General features: G+C 52.1%; 1 protein-coding gene across 4 annotated transcripts in view; it reads right to left on the reverse strand.

Moving 5' to 3' along the window:
- Nucleotides 1-234: 234 nt before the first annotated feature.
- Nucleotides 235-17,473, reverse strand: part of ANKS1A (ankyrin repeat and sterile alpha motif domain containing 1A) — a 93,518-nt gene continuing 76,279 nt past the window's right edge. For 2 of the 4 annotated variants that reach the window (XM_034069696.1, XM_034069694.1), the window contains 10 exons: nt 12,816-12,914; nt 12,327-12,479; nt 11,559-11,666; nt 9,824-9,988; nt 9,404-9,529; nt 8,636-8,707; nt 8,161-8,247; nt 7,698-7,835; nt 7,097-7,267; nt 235-5,871 (listed from right to left, as the gene is read on the reverse strand). In XM_034069696.1, the coding sequence (XP_033925587.1) occupies nt 5,752-5,871; nt 7,097-7,267; nt 7,698-7,835; nt 8,161-8,247; nt 8,636-8,707; nt 9,404-9,529; nt 9,824-9,988; nt 11,559-11,666; nt 12,327-12,479; nt 12,816-12,914 (1,239 nt within the window). In that variant the 3' untranslated portion in view covers nt 235-5,751. Of the gene's footprint in view, nt 5,872-6,554; nt 6,654-7,096; nt 7,268-7,697; nt 7,836-8,160; nt 8,248-8,635; nt 8,708-9,403; nt 9,530-9,823; nt 9,989-11,558; nt 11,667-12,326; nt 12,480-12,815; nt 12,915-17,473 lie in introns of all 4 variants that reach the window. The other 2 variants (XM_031042892.2, XM_034069695.1) reach the window with 2 other exon arrangements.

Consider the following 17,473-nt stretch of genomic DNA (forward strand, 5'->3'; position numbering starts at 1 on the left):
CACCTCTGTGCAGTGCTCCAATGCTTCCTCTTTCCTTGGATTTACAAAGTGGAGCAGCACAGGTGCTGGACTCACCCAATCCAACACCACAAATCTGCCATCCCTCACACCCCTCTTCTCTTACCTTCACAGGTCAGGTCTGTTGGCTGAGGACAGGAACAGCATTGCTGTAACACAGAAGAACAGGAGCCTTTGGTGTCACCCTGGGGTAGGTCACAGTGACAAGAGGGCAACACGTGTCTAAGTTGGTTTATTAATTCAGTCTGTTCTAAGTTGTACAATTCTGAAAACAACAAAACGACTGCTGGAAGCCCAGAAATATTTACACTCTCGCCTTGTTGTAGTGAGGTCAGTCTATGTCGTTGCACAGATTGGTTATGTTTGGTACCACAAGATGTTTGAAAATTCAGACAAATTTGAACAGATTAACAATTGTATATACAGGAAATAAAAGGAAATTCAAGTATCAAAATACAGACAGATTAAATAACATTTGTAGTACAAATCAGTCCCACTGCCATACATCACAATTAGCAAAAATGACTACATTGCAAACTGAACGTGAGTGTTCTCTGCCCTCTTAGGGAATCTCAGGTTATTCTTCCATGGGTAAGAAAAATGTTTGAGCTAGATTGACTTTGCAAGAGCAGCACAGGTACTTTCTTTTGGGAAAATAAAAGAAGACAGGAAGTAATGCCAAGAGGAAACATAAAAGGGAGACCTTTAGCAACAAGAGTGTTGCAAACACCTCTAAAATAAAGGTCTGACTGCATGGAAACAACATCAGCAGAAGGAAGCTACAGGAAACTGTGCTGCTAGAAACTGCTCAAGTGCAGTGGAAGGAGCATTAGAGCAATTGCCTCCACTTCAGCTGCCCATAGAACGGGGCGGGTTCAGAGGGACTATTTGGCATCTGGTCTGTGTCTCAGCAGCCTTGTGAAGGTGCAGACTTGTCACCAGAGGTACAGCCTGGAAGCTGTGAGGGGACAGGCACATACCCCACCAAAGTTGCATAATTTCTTCATAAAAGAACAATCTCAAAGCAAGTTCAATGGCAGCTGAACAACTTGTTGTTTTTCCTTGTCAATAGAAAATGTAACAGGATAAAGCAGCTTCAATTCGGGGGAAAAAAACCCAAAACCAAACAAACCAAAAAAGTTCATCCCCTCCTATATAAAAAAGGACAACTCTGCATCTCAGTTACTTATCTTGAGTTCTCAGCCTGGACTCATGCCACGCACAATCCAAACTCTGTAAACCACAATCTGTCCTTAAAAAGGGGCCTGAGGCCCAGGGCAGCACCACCTTCTCCAGGCAGAGAATACAGCAGATGCATTTGGAGTCAAAAGTCATACTCAGCACCAGAAAGTTTGGGCACTTTCCTCACAGATACCATAAAACCCTGGAGGGAGGAAGAGGCAGAATACTGTGCAATGGGTGGGATAACATGACTGGGAGTCAGGGACTGGCATGGTCCAGGATCTGTCTCCAGCATGCAAGTACCTTGAGAAAACCCATTGAAATAGAAGGGGAATATGCACTGCCAAAACAACTGCTTTGCCTATGGAGTGAGAAAGAGAGTATCTGGCTAAAGAATTGTTGGATCACTAAAGACAACCACAGGATCACACACAGGACTGGAAAGGACCACCAGGGTCACTAAGCACAGTCCCCTGAAGATTGGAGTCTTCATCACCACATCACCTCCAAGCCAACCTTCCGAAAGCTCATGCAAGTAAAAAGAAAGGTGTCCCTCCTCCCAAGCAGAGGTTCAATTTGCAATCTCTCCAAAAAGACTTGTTGCCAACACATCAAATATTTACACTTAACACCAGTATGAATGCAACATATGCAGAACAAGGAATGTTAGGTTTCCTAAATTCATCAACTTAAAAAATAATCATCTCCACTCCCCCCTCCTTATCATTTACAGGTCTATGCCCTTGGGATTACGGATCTCTCTGCCTCACTGGCTAGAGAGTCTAAATGAAATCCTGACATACAGCAGCAACTGGAGTTAAACAGAAATTATCAGGGCATACCATCATAGTAAAGCAGCAGGTACCACATCCCCAACCATCATAATGCCTGTCGAGGTTACACACGTGCCATGCTACATTTGTGTGTCTGAAGAAGGAAAATCACATTTGAACACCTCTCCCTCGAGGGAACAGTCAGTACTGTGTGAAGACACGTCAGTCACAGCCCAAACTGCTGTCAGATACCCTGCTAATCTGGAAGTAATGGCACCTTTGAGATGGTGGTTTTGGGGATCCTGGACTGAGATGGGGGCTGAGCCATCCTCAGGCTGGTCTGATTTCTCCTGGGGTATGGACTGCTTCAGTGTAATGCCCCAAATTTAACTCCTTATTTGTTCACCTTCTGAATCGGTTGCACTAATTAAATAACAAGCTAGTATCAAAAAAGTGCTAAATCACAATTGAATAGACTTTAAAAAACCTCAAACCCTCAACCCTTCAGGGCATAACTGCATTTAAAACCAACTCAGGTGCACATGAGACTGGAGAAGGGACTCATCTCCAGGGGTTCAGTGCGGAAAAATGGGAAGAAATTGTGTCCTTGCCATAGAAACATCAAGTATTGCAATGCAAGAGTTCTCTGTAGGGGAAGCAAGCTCTGTACCATCGTCAGACTTGGCCACAACCACTCTGGGGTGAGAGATCCTTTGCAGACTCCTCAGGTTGTTTCCATTTGCACTTCCCCTGCCAGGCTTCTCACACTGGAGGAAGTGGTTTCCAGGAATTTGGCATTCTCTACTGTTCACCCAGAACTGAAGCAAATGTAAGTACCATTAGAGATGTGCACACCACTCCCACCACTAAGACTCCCTATTGTACTCAGGGCTGCGTGGATTCTCAGTAAATAAGGATATCGTTTTTTTCCTCACCAAAATACCTGCAGTGCTACATTTAAACTGTGAACTGGATTTGCTCTGCATCATTTTTGCACATTATTAAAGAAAGAGGTTGAAAAACATTTGTGTCAAGCTAGAAAAGGTGACATCGCTCTCAGAAGTCTCAACTTCCCTTTGCTAGACATGGAGAGAGCTGCTTTCCTCAGCTGGTGCCTGGGATCCCTTTTCCCCCCTCTGCTTTGGGAGCCCTCACTGAGCAGCCATGCACCCAACTCCAAGGCAGACACCAGATGGAGATGATCTTCGTGTCAGCAGGCCACTGCTTCTTAGGTCTCTGCCCCGTTACTACATGTCCGTGGTAGGAGACAGCTGCCCGGAGCTCAGCTTTGCAGAGGCAAACAGAAAGGAAGATAATGGAATGAATGATTTCTGAGTCATAAAACACAAGTGCTGGGAAAGATGAGGCTCATGGCCAGGATGTGACACAACCGTGAGGGTTATGGACACGCAGCGGGGGCTCTAGTTCAGGCAGAGCTGCCTGTGATCCCAGCTGGGTTTGGATGGTCACCCTTAGAAAGGCACATGCTATGGTGACCCAGTGTGGGAGGTGCTGAGGAACCTGCTGAGAGCAGGGGAGATGCAAGAACTCAGACCCTCTAGAGTCAGGCGTATGGGTGGGCTATGGCATGGTAAACACACATAGAAACTGCACTACCACACCAATCCTGTCTTTGAATGATACAGAAACCCTCAGGGCTTCCTCACAGCTTGGAAAGATGCTGATCAGACCCAACCACAGCCTCTCACAGCACCTCAGATGCAGCAATATTCTGCTGTCCATCCACCACACTGCAGTTGGCAGGATGGTCCTGAAATACTTCAGCTTCAGGGGTCTCTAAGCAGAGGAGCACTTGCTCTGTGGTAAGAGGCTCCTCAGCATGTGAAATACAGGCACTAGGCTGAGCCTTCCTGTTTCTCTGACTTTAAGACAATCTTTCTGTTCCTCTCACTTGGGTTCTTACCAGCCTAGCCCGCACTTTGAAATCAGTTTGCTGCTCAGTGCCATTAAGCCACAAATGACTTGGGAGAACAAATTTCACTTCTAAGAGCTGATTCAAGATTTTGAAACATCAGATTTCACAAGTCTGGGGAAAGAGAAGCCTTGAGGCAACAGCTCTAAGCTCAGACAAGCTGCTCCTAGCCCCTAAATACCAGGTGCAATAACCCAGGGCTGCTGTTGTGACCTCCCCACTGATGCCAACGGGTGACAACCAAGGAAGATGTGGGGTAAACTCTGTTATTTGGACATGGAGCTTTACTGGGGATCCAAGTGTGCCCCTCCTCCCCATTTCTATCTAAGGTGCCCAGCATACACATCACACAGAGGTGAGCAGGGAGCTGCTGTCCACTTCCTTCACAGCTCTCCAGGTGACACGGCTTGGACACAGCAACTCCAAGAGCAGCAGCAGCAGGGGGTCAGGAATTCTTCCTCCCGACACTGTAGAGTCATCAAATCCTCCTCCTTCTCCTCCATGTGAACTCAGTGAGTTTTGCAAACACAAGTGAATGGGCCAAAGGGGCTTTCACCACCATAACAGCATTCCCAGACTGCTCTGGCCTGTGACAGTTGCTCTGCCATCCTATGCAAACGATTCCCAGTCATATTCTGGAATTAAAAGCTGCTTCTACTGAGAAAGTAGCATTTCTACACAGAAATAGGTACATTTTCCCAGAGGAAGAACATATGCACTTGAGAAGCAGCCAGAAAAAGCAGAGGTGGCCACTGATGCAAGGGCCACTTCCAAGTGAAATCCTTGCTCTCAAGGATGGAAGGTGACAGATGTTTCAAGATCCCTATAGCCCTCACTGTGCAATGGTTTGTAGGCTGAAAATAAGCTTTGGGATCAGCAGCAGACTGATTTCAATTCCATTTCTCCCTTTGGCAAAAAAGTAAGTCTGCTCAACACAGCAGAGCTCCATCTGCTCGAGCAGCTCTCCAGCAGCGCAGTGTCCAGCCCCTCCAACACCTTTCCTTCCCAGCACGGGCTAACAACATGTGCCTTTAAAAGCTTAACCTCTTTATAACCTGCAGAGTAAGAACTATGCCCATAGCTCTGAAGTTTGTGAGTGTAAACAGGACTATGGGGGGGAGAGAATCCTACAAGGGATGAAATGCATGAAACCAAAACCCCAGCTCACTTCTGAGGGGGACAGAGCTCACAGTGGGAACGATCACAGCGGCCCGAACCAATGCTCCCATCAGAGCAGGTTCTCTGCTTCAGGCTGCACGGGGAGAGACTGTGGGCAAGGGTCCCCGTGAGGCAATGTAGTGACCGTGTGTTATTTGCAGCCAGCATCACAGTGGTTAGTGTCGGTTCGAACGGCAGGTAGGAGCGGGGTGAGTTCACTGAACAGTAGGCAGCCGTGGCTCAGTCGGGAAGGACAGGGTGTAGGAGGAGGGAGTGCACCGCAGAGACAAGAGGTCTCCATCAGTCCAAGGAGAAGAAGGTGAAATAGAAAAGGCCTGGGGGGTGTCACCTTGCCCCAGGGATTCACAGTGCCAGAGCGAGGGGAAAGACGTGACAACGGCCGGAGGCTTCCTGGCTCCAGAGCTCTGGTTCCCCAGCCTGCACCCCCTGCCTCACAGACACCTATCAGCGTGTTACCCTTGTTTCCGAGTAAGGAGAATTCACAGTGTTCAGCAGTGATCAGGTACAAAAGCCGGTTTTAAGTCTACAGTCTCCTAAGTGCTGCTGCCATTGACGTAGTGCCTACGCGGGGCTCAGTGCGAGCAGCTGGAGGGAGAGGGGGTTTAGAGCGGACAGATCAGATCGCAAAGGCACGGTTAGACTGGGTGGACACGGGGTGTGTTTGCTTTAGAAGATAGTGGTCTCATACTTAGTGCTGAGGGTCCGCTTGGAGTCCTGTTTGGGGTCCACGACCCAGGAGACACTGGCATGAGACTGGGAGTCTTGGTCCACTTCAGGGGGCTCCAGCTAGAAAATAAGGAGAGAAATGACATGTTAGGTCACCCTAATCTGGGATTCAAAGCACGGAGAGGCTGCTGCTCTGCCTAACACCCATCCCGAAAGCACGCACGTGTGCAGGGAAGCAGCTCCCCACACACACTGAGTCCTTAATGTGAGCTAAAATGTGTCTAGCCACATCAGTCTCAACCCAGCACCTTGAGCGGACCTCCTGCGTTAGGCCTGCAAACCCCTGTGACCATTAGTGACAGCTTCACTTCCTTTTACAAACAAGCATGAGAAATACAGAGTACTATAAAGATGGCACTATAAGAAGCAAAATAAAAGAGGCAGAGGGAGAGGGGACACAGCTCTGGCAGGTGAACTCCCAAGTGATTTACTCTCCTGACCAAGCATGGCTCTTTCATCTTGTCCTCCTAAATCAGGATCCTACAGGAAGGTTAACAACACCAGAAAGAGCAATGCAGTTAGTTGAGAGCTGCCACTCTGCATCAGCAGGCGAGGAGATGAGTGCTTCATCCCTGGGGTTCATCTGAGCCCATGGCATGGCCCTGGAACGAGCAGGGAGGGAAGACAGCAGTGGGGCAGGACACGGGAGCACAGCAAGAGGCATGGGAAGCAGGCAGGCTGGTGGCAGCTGGGGTGGCCCAGGTCGGATCACAATGGAAGGTGGCAGGAAGGAAGGTAAAGACCTTGGATCCAGGACTAACAGACTGCAGCGGCAGGTAGGAGGGGCGGTGAGTTGTACACGTGTGACAGTAACAACAACGGGTGTCGGGAGGGAGCGGCACCTGAGCGGGGGGAGCAAGCACAACACAGACAAAAGGAGACATTAAAGGAAGGCAAAGGCTTATGCAGCAGTCCCTGCTCCTCAGCAGCTCCAGTCTTGGATGGGTTTGGCTACGGGAGCACTCCCACACTGCAGACTGCAGGTTACTATGTCCTGTGGCCCTGCTGGGTTTGCACAGCGGAAGCTGTGCTGGACCCAGCAGGGTACTTAGACCCCATCCCACCCAGGCTATTCCCACCTTGGCTTGCCCTCATCCTATAGGGAAAGCCCTAACACTGCAGCAGGTCTGCTACCACAGCCACAGACACTGCAATATCAGTGGTGCCTACAGCTATGGGTGTCCTATCTGCACCCTGTCTGTGCCTGGGCTCCCCCCACCACCAAGGGGAGGCTTTAAGCATGTGTTTAAGCCCAAGGGAAACCCCAGATCCCGTGGGCACTCACTGCAGATTTCCTCATGCCCGCTCGTGGTTTAGGCACCGGTTTGGAAGATTTTGTTTCAATGGCTTCTCCTGCCCCAGCACCCAGGGGCTTTGCTCTCTGGGCTTGGAGGGCCAGCTGATAGGCCACCTCGAACGCCTGCCCCAACGTGAGGATGATCTCATACGTCAGGTTCTTTGGAGAGAACACACAAACACAGAGCAGTTTAGCAGCAGTTTGCACTGAAGAGAAAAAAGCCACATCATCTGGTACAGCTGATTCTGCCCGACAATAAAAGCAAGTTCTGCTTCCCCTCATTCAGTGAATGAAAAGGCTGTTAAATCAGCCTGTTACACTCAGCATAGCTGAGAGTGTATTAGGGCTTTGTGTATTCCCCAGGAGGGGAAAACTCTCTTTATACTGGAGACTGCAGTAATGAAGCCACATAAATATTCTGTGTTGATAGAGCTCCAGAGTAAAAGCATTTTGAGACAGGACTTCGAAAGGCTTATTTTGGGTGAAATAACCCCAGATCCTGGTCTATGACTTGCCAACAAAGCTGAGTGCTGAAACAAGGGGGCTGCAAAGGAGTGCAGCCCGCTGGGAGATGCAGTAACCCACTCACCACATCCACGGTGCTGAAGACGTGGCAGTAGTGGTGGCTGGTCTGCAGGTCCTTGGTGATGTAGGCGAAGGTGCAGAGATCCTCAGGGTCCTGAGCAGCGCAGGAGATGTTCCGGATCTCGTGCTCAGCAATGACATTCTGTCAGGGTCAACCACAAGCACTTCTCAGCCTTCTGGGGATGGCAAATATACCCAGCAAACCACCCGGTGGCTGTGGCACGTGTGGGCAGGAAGCAAAGCAGGTACTGGCAGAGGGGGAGTCTCCCAGCCAGACCAGTTCTAGCTCCCTCCCATGGCAGGAATCAATGGTGAACATGGCAGGAAACACGGTGCACAAACAGCCAGTCTGCCCAGCCTTTGGCTTTCAGGTAACACCACCACCCTGGTGCTCTCCCATAGCCCAGGTAGCTCCTTGAGCCAGGAAATGTGACCCAGACACCAGCTTCAAGGCACCTGCAGCTCACCTTGTTTGAGGCATCGATGAATTTCACCCCTTTGTACGTGATGGACAGTATAATGGTGGGGATCTTCTTCATATGCTCTGTGGATTTCTTGAGAAACAAGAACATTCAAGTGACCAGTTGGGAATAAATGCTTCCTCCTTCACCAGGGCCCCAGTCCATCCCACAAACCCCAGGCCCCACAAGGGCAGGCTTTGGGGGTCCTGGACCAGGAGGAGGAAAGCCTGAAACGCACCCAGCACCCCTTCCCCCAGGGAAAACACCAGTTCTCCCACTGCACAGACCTTCCAGCTATGGGGAAGTAATGGGGGAGTTCAGCATCACCAATACCTGTTATAGATGCCCTGGGCCCCTGCTCTGCCCATGGGCAGGGTTTGGGGATCCACAGCTTCACTGAGACCTCCCCAGCTCCCTGAGATCTCCACATCACTCACCACAGGCTGTGAGTGAAGCCCCCCTGGACCCATGGCTTCCATACCCTCATCTTGGCACAGGCGTCCTGCGTAGACTCTGTCCCCCGGAGGTCTTTGATCAACATGGAGCCCAAGTACTGTTTGGAAGAGGGAGAGATGTTAAAGGCTTCAGGCAGGAAACCCTGCAACAGCCAAGGGAATGTCATGGCCCCATGAGCCGCCATGGATTATAGAATCCCAGCCTGGTTTGGGTTGAAGCTCCTGAGCTCCAACCCCTGCCATGGGCAGGGACCCCTTCCACTGGAGCAGCTGCTCCAAGCCCCTGTATCCAACCTGGCCTTGAGCACTGCCAGGGATGGGGCAGCCACAGCTTCTCTGGGCACCCTGTGCCAGCGCCTCAGCACCCTCACAGGGAACAGCTTCTGCCTTAGATCCAACCTGAACTTGCCCTGTTTCAGTCTGAACCCATCACCCCTTGTCCTGTCACTGCAGTCCCTGATGAAGAGTCCCTCTCCAGCATCCTTGTAGCCCCTTCAGACACTGGAAGCTGCTCTGAGGTCTCCAAGCAGCTTCTATTCTCCAGGCTGAACAGCCCCAGTGTTCTCAGCCTTCTTCCATACAGGAGGTGCTCCAGCCCCTGAGCATCCTCTGGCCTTGCTCCAACAGCTCCATGTCCTTCTTATGTTGAGGACACCAGAACTACACACAGTGCTGCAGGTGGGGTCTCACAAGATGATGGATGGGGAGGAACAGGGCACTCAGGAGGGGAAGAAGCACAACCTGACCCTGGAGCCTCCTCATCCTCAACACCCCACGAGTCAAAAGACACTTACATTGGCCTCGTACCCGCAGGACTCAAAGATGAGCTTCTCTGGCTGGTGCTGCCAGTTCTGGACTGGGGCATAGGGGGCAGCCAGACTGGGGGGGCGCAGGGTCAGCTTTGACTCCCGACGGTCCTCCTGCAGGGCAAGAAACATGATGTGAAGCCACAACAGGTCCAGCCTGGGTTGAAACACAGATCCTGGGAGCGTTCTTGGGCTGGATGCAACTGAGGTTCAAACAGATCATGGCCAAGTCCCAACCCCAAGGGGCTGGGAGGAGGCAGGATGACAGTGACAGTGCTGGCTCTGATGCCTGATGGACTGACTGTGCCTGACCCCTGTGCATCATCCTGACTCCTCACTGGCTCCAGAGAGGTGGGAATCCTGCACTGAGCTGCACAGAGCCCCCAGGACACAGAAGCATCCCCTGACCTGGGCTTTGTAGCGCTCAGCTCTGGAGTAGGGAGCAGCCTCGAGGCCTCGGTCCTGCTGCTTCTTGCCGGTGTCCCCGCAGGGCAGCAGCAGCTCTGCAGATCTGCCCGTGCAGGAGTCGTTCTGGCTCAGGGGGGACGACGTCTGGGACATGAGGTCCTGGCACTGAAACAGACACCACGAACCCATCAGCCCATGCACAGCCGAGACACTCATCCCCTCAGCAGTGCCAGGGTGCAGTGAGCAGAGCTAAGGGGTCAGCTCTTGCTCTGCAGGTTCCCCCCTCCCTGTCCTCCCATCCCACCATTCATCTGCCACACGATCCCCCTGGATTTGCTCCAGGATGGCTGTGCAGGCCTTCTGCTGAGCACATCCCAGAAGAGAGCCTTGAACAGGGTGCTCCTAGAGGAACCAGCTTCACTAAAGCACTAAGCAAGGCACTTGAAGCTGCTGCTGAGCCGCCGCAGGAGCCCTGGGAGCCCTGCAAGAGCCGGACCCAGATGCCCGACAGCCTGGCTCTTACTGCAGGCAAGAGCCACCGCCTGGACGTGCCAACCAGCCCAGCAGACAAAGTGGAAGCTCACAGCTGCAACACACATTAATCCTATTCAACAGACTGGCTTAATTTGCCATTGACGTCCTTCCGCTCCCCATGCCAGAGCCAGGCTCCGGATCCCACCAGCTGGAGCACCAGGAAATGCTGTAAATGGCCCATTCTCTCCTACAGCCTCCTTGTAGAGCATAACAATCAGTGGAGGCTGCACCAAAGGACTCCTCTCCCCCCCAGATAACCCCCCTGTGCCTGCACGAATGGGTCCTCAGCTGGCTGCTGCCCAGCAGGGGTTCTGTAGTTGGAACAGGGCAGTGGGGTGAAGGTGCAGGGCTTGTACATGGCTCCTGAGCACCTGTTCCCAGTGCAGTATCAGGGTAAAACCCCTCTTTTTTACACCAGAACCTCAGCTCCTATGAAATCCCATGTAAACAAGCAGGGCACAGCAGCTCAGCTCACTTCAGCTCATTGAACAGCTCTGGGAATCCAAAGCAAGAGGGAAGAGCTGAGCAGCAGGGCAAGGACCAGATGTTTGGGATGGGGAACCTCCAATTCCTGCTCCAGGAAGCTAATTTGCAAGCACTGGGAGGAAGCAGGATGCTGTGCTCCCACTCTGTGGCACACTGCCCTGCTCCTGAGGCTGCAGGTGAACTGCAAACTCAATGGGGGTTTGCCAAACTCTTCTCTCAAATGCCAGTTTTCAGGAAGAACAGTGAATGAGGCAGCCAACCCCATAACCAAGGGCCTGACAAGAAACAAGCTCTTTAGATTTTATCCTTTCCTTCTTTTCCAAAGCAATGCAGTTTTCAAAGATCACTCCCTATGCTTATTACTCACAGTCCTGACCTTCAAAGGAGTTTTAACTTCAATATTGACATTGTAGTGGGGTTTTCCCCCCTTTTCTATTGATTTTGCTAAGCAGAATTTCCTGTGCATGAAAGCAGCAGAGGAAAGCTGAACATGGCTGAGCTCTGAGCCTGATACCCAGCCAGGACCTGAGCTCTCAGTAAACATCCTCAACACATCACTGAGTCCCCAGGGCTGAGAGCTGCTGATGAGAGAGGAACAATTATTCCTGACAGCCTCAGGTTCAGCTCTGTGAGAGAAAGGGATGGAAGTGAAGGGCTGAGGGGAGCACCCAGGCAGTGCTGAGCACGTTCTGCAGGGACACCAACACTGACTCACTCTCAGCTGCGAGAAGCGCGGTGGCTTTGCTGGTGGCTCCTCGTACGGTCGGTCTGCCAGGGAGGCGATGATCCGCTTGCGATGGCCCAGCAGGTTCACCTTCAGCACCTGCAGGGATAGCCCATGGTCACCAGAGGGTTTCCTGCCCCGGGCACTCCTCCTGGAGCTAACACATCTGAAGGCTGTGCTCCCATTCACAGGGACCTCAATAGGCTGGAGAGAAACCGAATGAGGTTCAACCAGGGCCAGTGTAGCTGTGCCTGGGGAGGAAGGACTCCAAGTACCAGCACAGGCTGGGGCTGACCTACTAAAGAGCAGCTCAGCTGAGAAGGACCTGGGTGTGTTGGTGGATGACAAGTAAGAATTGAGCTGCAGTGTACCCTTGAGCCAGGATGGACAAGAGTATCCTGTGGTGCATCAGGAGAGGGGCAGCAGGTTGAGGAAGGGGATCCTCTGCTTGACCCTGGTGAGGCCACATCTGGAGCACTGTGTCCAGTTCTGGGCTCCTCAGTACAAGACAGACAAGGAGCTACTGGAGAGGGCTCAGTGGAGGGCACCAGGATGATCAGAGGTTTGGAGCATCTCTTCTATGAGAGACTGTGGGAGCTGGGCCTGGTCAGTCTGAGGAAGAGCAGGGGGCTGGACCAGATGATCTCCAGAGGTCCCTTCCAACCTCAATGATTCTGGGGTTCTGTGACTCGCTGCAAGTCAGAGCCCCAGAGAGAACATGGGCAGGAGTTTGCTGCATGGCAGAAGGGGAACACTCACATTTACTATTTCAAGCTCCCAGAGGTTTTTCACAGTGTCAATAGAGCTGTAGCCACTCGAGAGGAAGGACTGGATGTAATCCTGCAGCCCCAACGAGTCGAGCCATGCAGGAACCGAAGGCTGACTGTTCCCATCACAGCCCAGGGGTTTCAACTGTAAAAGCACAAGATAGGGGTTAAAAGCCCCAGGGATTCCAAGGCATAGAGCACCAGTTAAAACCAGTTTAAAGGCCATCTTCATCACCACTAGAAGCTTTGAAGTAAAATAGTCACCCTATGAATAGGGAATGCACTTGGGATCAAGACTGGCAGAAGGGACAGCCACCCTCTCCCAGCAGCCATCCACATACCCTGGCAGATGAATATACTCTTCCTCCTCATTGTTATTCCCAAACCCCTTCCCACAACCCCTGTGATCCCTGGAGTGATAGGGACTGACTTCTGTGTCCTCTGCCCCCTCCCTGCTTCAGGGGACGGTGTCAGCACTGACCTTGGGGAGGGAGCGAGCAGCCTGGAGCAGCTTCCGGCGGTGCTGTGGGTCAGCGATCCCAATGTCCCGAAGGTCCTGGTCTTCCATGACATTGCAGCCCTACAAGGACAGGGAGGAGTGACAGGGGAGTGAAGGGCACCAGGAGCCACATCAGGTGTGGGAGCAGAGATCGTGCGTCACAGCAGCCTCCTGACCTCACCTCCCAGTATGGCCCCAGAGCCATGAGATCCGGCAGCCTGGCAAAGGTCGGATTCATCCCCCATTGCCTGGGCAGGCGAGCAGCTCACCCCACTCTGGCAGTGAGTCCCCACACACTGCTCTGTTTAAGCCCATTTTCTGCCCCCTTTTCTCCCGCAGAGCAGCAGCAGATGCATGCAGAGCACACTGATTTACCCCCCTTCAGACCTTCCATCACATCCTGCTTCCCAGCCCCTCGTACCTGGGGACAGCTCAGTGGGAAGCTCGGGCACATCTCCCCATGGCTGCAAGAGCTGTTTGAGAGGCTGCAGCTCGAGCCCAGAGCCCTCTCCCCAGCCCTGCCTCCCTCTGCTCTCAGGAGAGCCCCAGCTGCAGGGCTGAGCTGACACAGCCTCGCTGCTCCACATCCTGCTTTTGTAAGAGAAACCTAATTAAAAGTGGCCATGGGGCAATCTGCTGCTGCAGGGGATGCGGAGCAGACCGGCCATGGCTTCAGGAGCGAGAGGAGGGGGAGCACTGCCAAGAGACCTCTGGAAAGGGCAGCAAATGTTCCACATTCCACCCTTTTGGTATCTTCTGTAGTATTTCACCGATGTACTACCTGCTTTAAACACACACACTACATACCACACACTACCTGCTTTAAACACACACACTACATACCACACACTACCTGCTTTAAACACACACACTACATACCACACACTACCTGCTTTAAACACACACACACTACATACCACACACTACCTGCTTTAAACACACACACTACATACCACACACTACCTGCTTTAAACACACACACACTACATACCACACACTACCTGCTTCAAACACACACACACTACATACCACACACTACCTGCTTTCAATACCACATACTACATAGAATAGAATCACAGAATCATAGAATAGTTAGGGTTGGAAAGGACCTTATGATCCCCCAGTTCCAACCCCACTGCCATACACTACCTGCTTTAAATACCACAGCCAAACCTGAAAGCAGTGGGACCCACCAGAGAGAGGCAGAGGAGGAGGAGCAGCCCTTCCCTCTGCCCCTTCCCTCGCAGGTGCCCCCGGACAAGCAGCCAGGGCAGTGCTTTGGGGATGCCTTGAGGACAGTCATGGGTGCATTTCACAGAGCCAGGCCTGCAGCCAAGTGCTGCTGGCTCACGGAACCCTGGAACCATTCAGGTTGGAAGGGACCTCTGGAGATCACCTGGTGCAACCCCCTGCATGGGGCCACACTGCCTGTCATGCACCCCACATCCTGCATGTGAACCCCTGGGTCTCAGCCTGGGGGCAATGCTGCCCACAGAGCCCTCTGCAAGGATGTAACCATGTCCCACAAGTTGTTCTATGCAATTGGTACACTACAAATCAATTTAAACCTAATTTTAGAGGGCATTGTGTTGGTTTAGGCTCCGAGGGTGCCCGTCTGGGGCAAAAGCAGCACCAGGCTCCACTGCATTGAGAGCAATGCAATGTAAGGAGGCTGCTGCTGTCAGCAGCAGTGACAGCTCCAGCTTGTTGGCAGCAGCATCCCACCACAACAAATTACAACATCCCTCCCCTTTCTTGCTCACCGATTTTAAGCTAAAGAGCGACATTTAAATGTAGATTCCTGTAACAGCAGGGGATTGTGTGCTCAGCTCAGGGAAAGGATTAAAGGCAGCTTAACTCCCTGCACGCACCTTACCTTGCACAAGTGTTTCTGCATGAACGTCCTTGGGAGGCAGAATATGTGCAAGGAATTCATCTCCTAAAGGGAGAGAGCTTTTAAAGGGCTTTTTAAATGGTCAGGAGGGGGCTAGAGCAAGTGATGCGATTGCTCCTGTAAGCCTGGTGAGCAGAGCATTGCTACTGAAGTCCCTGCAGCAGGTTCATGGTACCTGGAACCTGCCGTTCCCAACACCTCAGCCCAGCCTGCCCCATCTGGGTGCTCTGGTGCTTAATGCCTCTGTTAGGAGATGGTGGCAGCAGGCACAGGAGCCTGAGGAGGATGGGAGCAAGGGCACAGCATCACACCCCAGCCCATACAGCAGGGATGGGCAGCAGCCAGACGAGCTGTGACAGTGGTGATGTGTAATTGTCCTGTATAAAAATGAAACAAGCTTGCTGATCCTATTTAATTTTAATCACACTCATTTGCCAGTGTTGAGCCTTCCTGGTGCTAATCCACTTTAGCACAGCCACGTTCCAAGCTGGCACTCTCCAGGAAGCCTGGTTTAGGCTGACACGGTGCCAGGCCCAAGGCAAGAGGTGTTCTCCCACTTTTGGCAACTCAGATTCAAGGAAAATGGCTTGCTATGGAGCGAGGATCCAAGCTAGTTAAACACTGTAAAGCCTTCAGCTTTCTTCAACACTCCTTACTTTTATGTGTCACATTAAATTCCCTCAGTGCCAGTCGTGTTCTCAGGGTACTTAACAAGGATAGACAGAGCATAGTTCTGAACAAATCATTACAGCCTACAGAGCATGAGCCTCCGCTTAGAGAAACGTCCTTTAAACCCATCCAGGTTTATCTCCTATGAGAAAGAAAATAATCTGCCACTAAACCACATAAACACAAACACACTGGAGATCTTTTAACCTTTCCCAACCCAACAGACGAGCTCTTTAAATCAGACCTGTTTGTATTTCACAGACAAAAGCCAAGGGGCAGGATGCTCTGCCTGGGTCATTGCCGAGCCTCTGGCACAGTGATGGCCTCAGGTTTAGACAATGCCCTGCTCCCTGCTCCTGCACAACCACCTCTGCTCAACCAGCAAGGGGGGTTCTCAGCCATGGTGACCCAGCTGGGTCCTTCCCTGCCTCTCCTGCCCAGGAACTAAAGCACAAGAGGTCTGACCTCAACAGGAGGAAGAGCTTCCCCCAGTGAGGGTGCAGAGCACTGGACAGGCTGCAGGGGGCTGTGGAGACGTTCAAACCCACCATGGACACGTTCCTGTGTGCCCTGCTCTGGGTGCTCTGCCTTGGCAGGGGGTGCACTGGATGATCTCCAGAGGGCCCTTCCAACCATAAGGGTCCTGGGATATCACCTGCTTTCAGCCCCATCCTTCCTGACCTCTGCATCACTGCTCGCACTGGACACTGGGCTCCTGAAGGGTCTGCCCCTGATCCAGGCAGGAGCCATTTCTCCGCTGTGCCACGGACGGGAGAACCACAAACACATCCAGCAGCTCATGGAGGAGAAGGGAAGGAGGCAACCACCACCCACGTGAAACAGCCTCTGGTTACAAAGTGCTGCTCAGACGGAGGTGGCCTTGACTTGGCTGCAAAGCTTCACCAAACCTGGTCCCTTTGGCCCTGGCAGGGGTCGGCCACAGATGCTGCAGGCATCTGAAACTGGGGAAGGTGAATCCCCCTCTCCTGCTCTCCAGACCAGCAGGGACTGGCTGCCAGAGAGCCTGGAGGGGCTTTATTTCCCATCCTTCCTCGGAGCTGAGCAGAGCTCTCTGTGGAAAGGCCCAAACACACACGATCATGAGGGGCACCTCTGAACCCCATCTGTGCCCTCTGCATTGCCCTGATGCAGGGCAGTGCTCTGCCAGTGACCAGTGTCCATGGCTGGGCTGCCCCAGAGGATGCTGGTGCAGCCGACACGCCTGCAGGAACACAGGCTTTTAGAGACAGGGTCACTTTAGTCACACTTCACATCTTGCTCTGTAATTAAACAGCCTGGAAGGCTCCAGGTTTCTCATTAAAGGCACAAACAGCACAGTCAGAGGGTACACTGTGGGAAGGCAGTGTCCCCTCCTGCTAGTTAGGTGACCTCAAAGGCAAGTGTGCCAAAAGCAGAGCTGCTGCAACCTGCCAGCATCCCTCCACCAGCAGGACGCTCTGCAGGCACTTAACTAGCCCATTTTCAGATGCTGGTCCTCACACAGAGCCTGGCTCCAGGCCACCCTCTCCTTCCAGCCAAGGAAGGGCTCCAGGCAAAGAAAGTGTCATATAGGACGTGTGGTCTTGTCCAGCCAGCAATGCAGCTGAATGAACCCCGACTGCTGCACTAAGCTCAGGCTAACGCAAGTGCTGCCTCTGTTACTAAGCCCTGTATTAAAGACAGGCAATGGACTGCAGGGATCTCAGGGACCAGAATGTGTTTGCTATTAAAAACAACAGATGCAAAACCCAAACACAGCTTTTGCAGACTACAAAGGCTCCTGAAAACATCTATAGCAGAACGCCTTCAGCTGCATGAGCCAAAGCATCCAGCTTTTCTTACATTAATGCATACAAAGCTCTTTTCCCCTTCAGTACATTCAAGACAATTTGCATCTTGTCAAGGATTTTGCTGCCACTGCTATTGCTTTACTTTTGGCAACCAAATGCCTGGATGTGGGAGATGGGAGACGCATCCGGCTTACCACAGACCCAGCCTACAGAGACAACCCACAGTCTGCAAACAGACTGCACCTTCCTTACCCTCAGCACCACTTCAATATCCCGTTTTCAAGCAG

Source organism: Melopsittacus undulatus, chromosome 16, assembly GCF_012275295.1.
Source record: "Melopsittacus undulatus isolate bMelUnd1 chromosome 16, bMelUnd1.mat.Z, whole genome shotgun sequence".
Classification (NCBI taxonomy): Eukaryota; Metazoa; Chordata; class Aves; order Psittaciformes; family Psittaculidae; genus Melopsittacus; species Melopsittacus undulatus.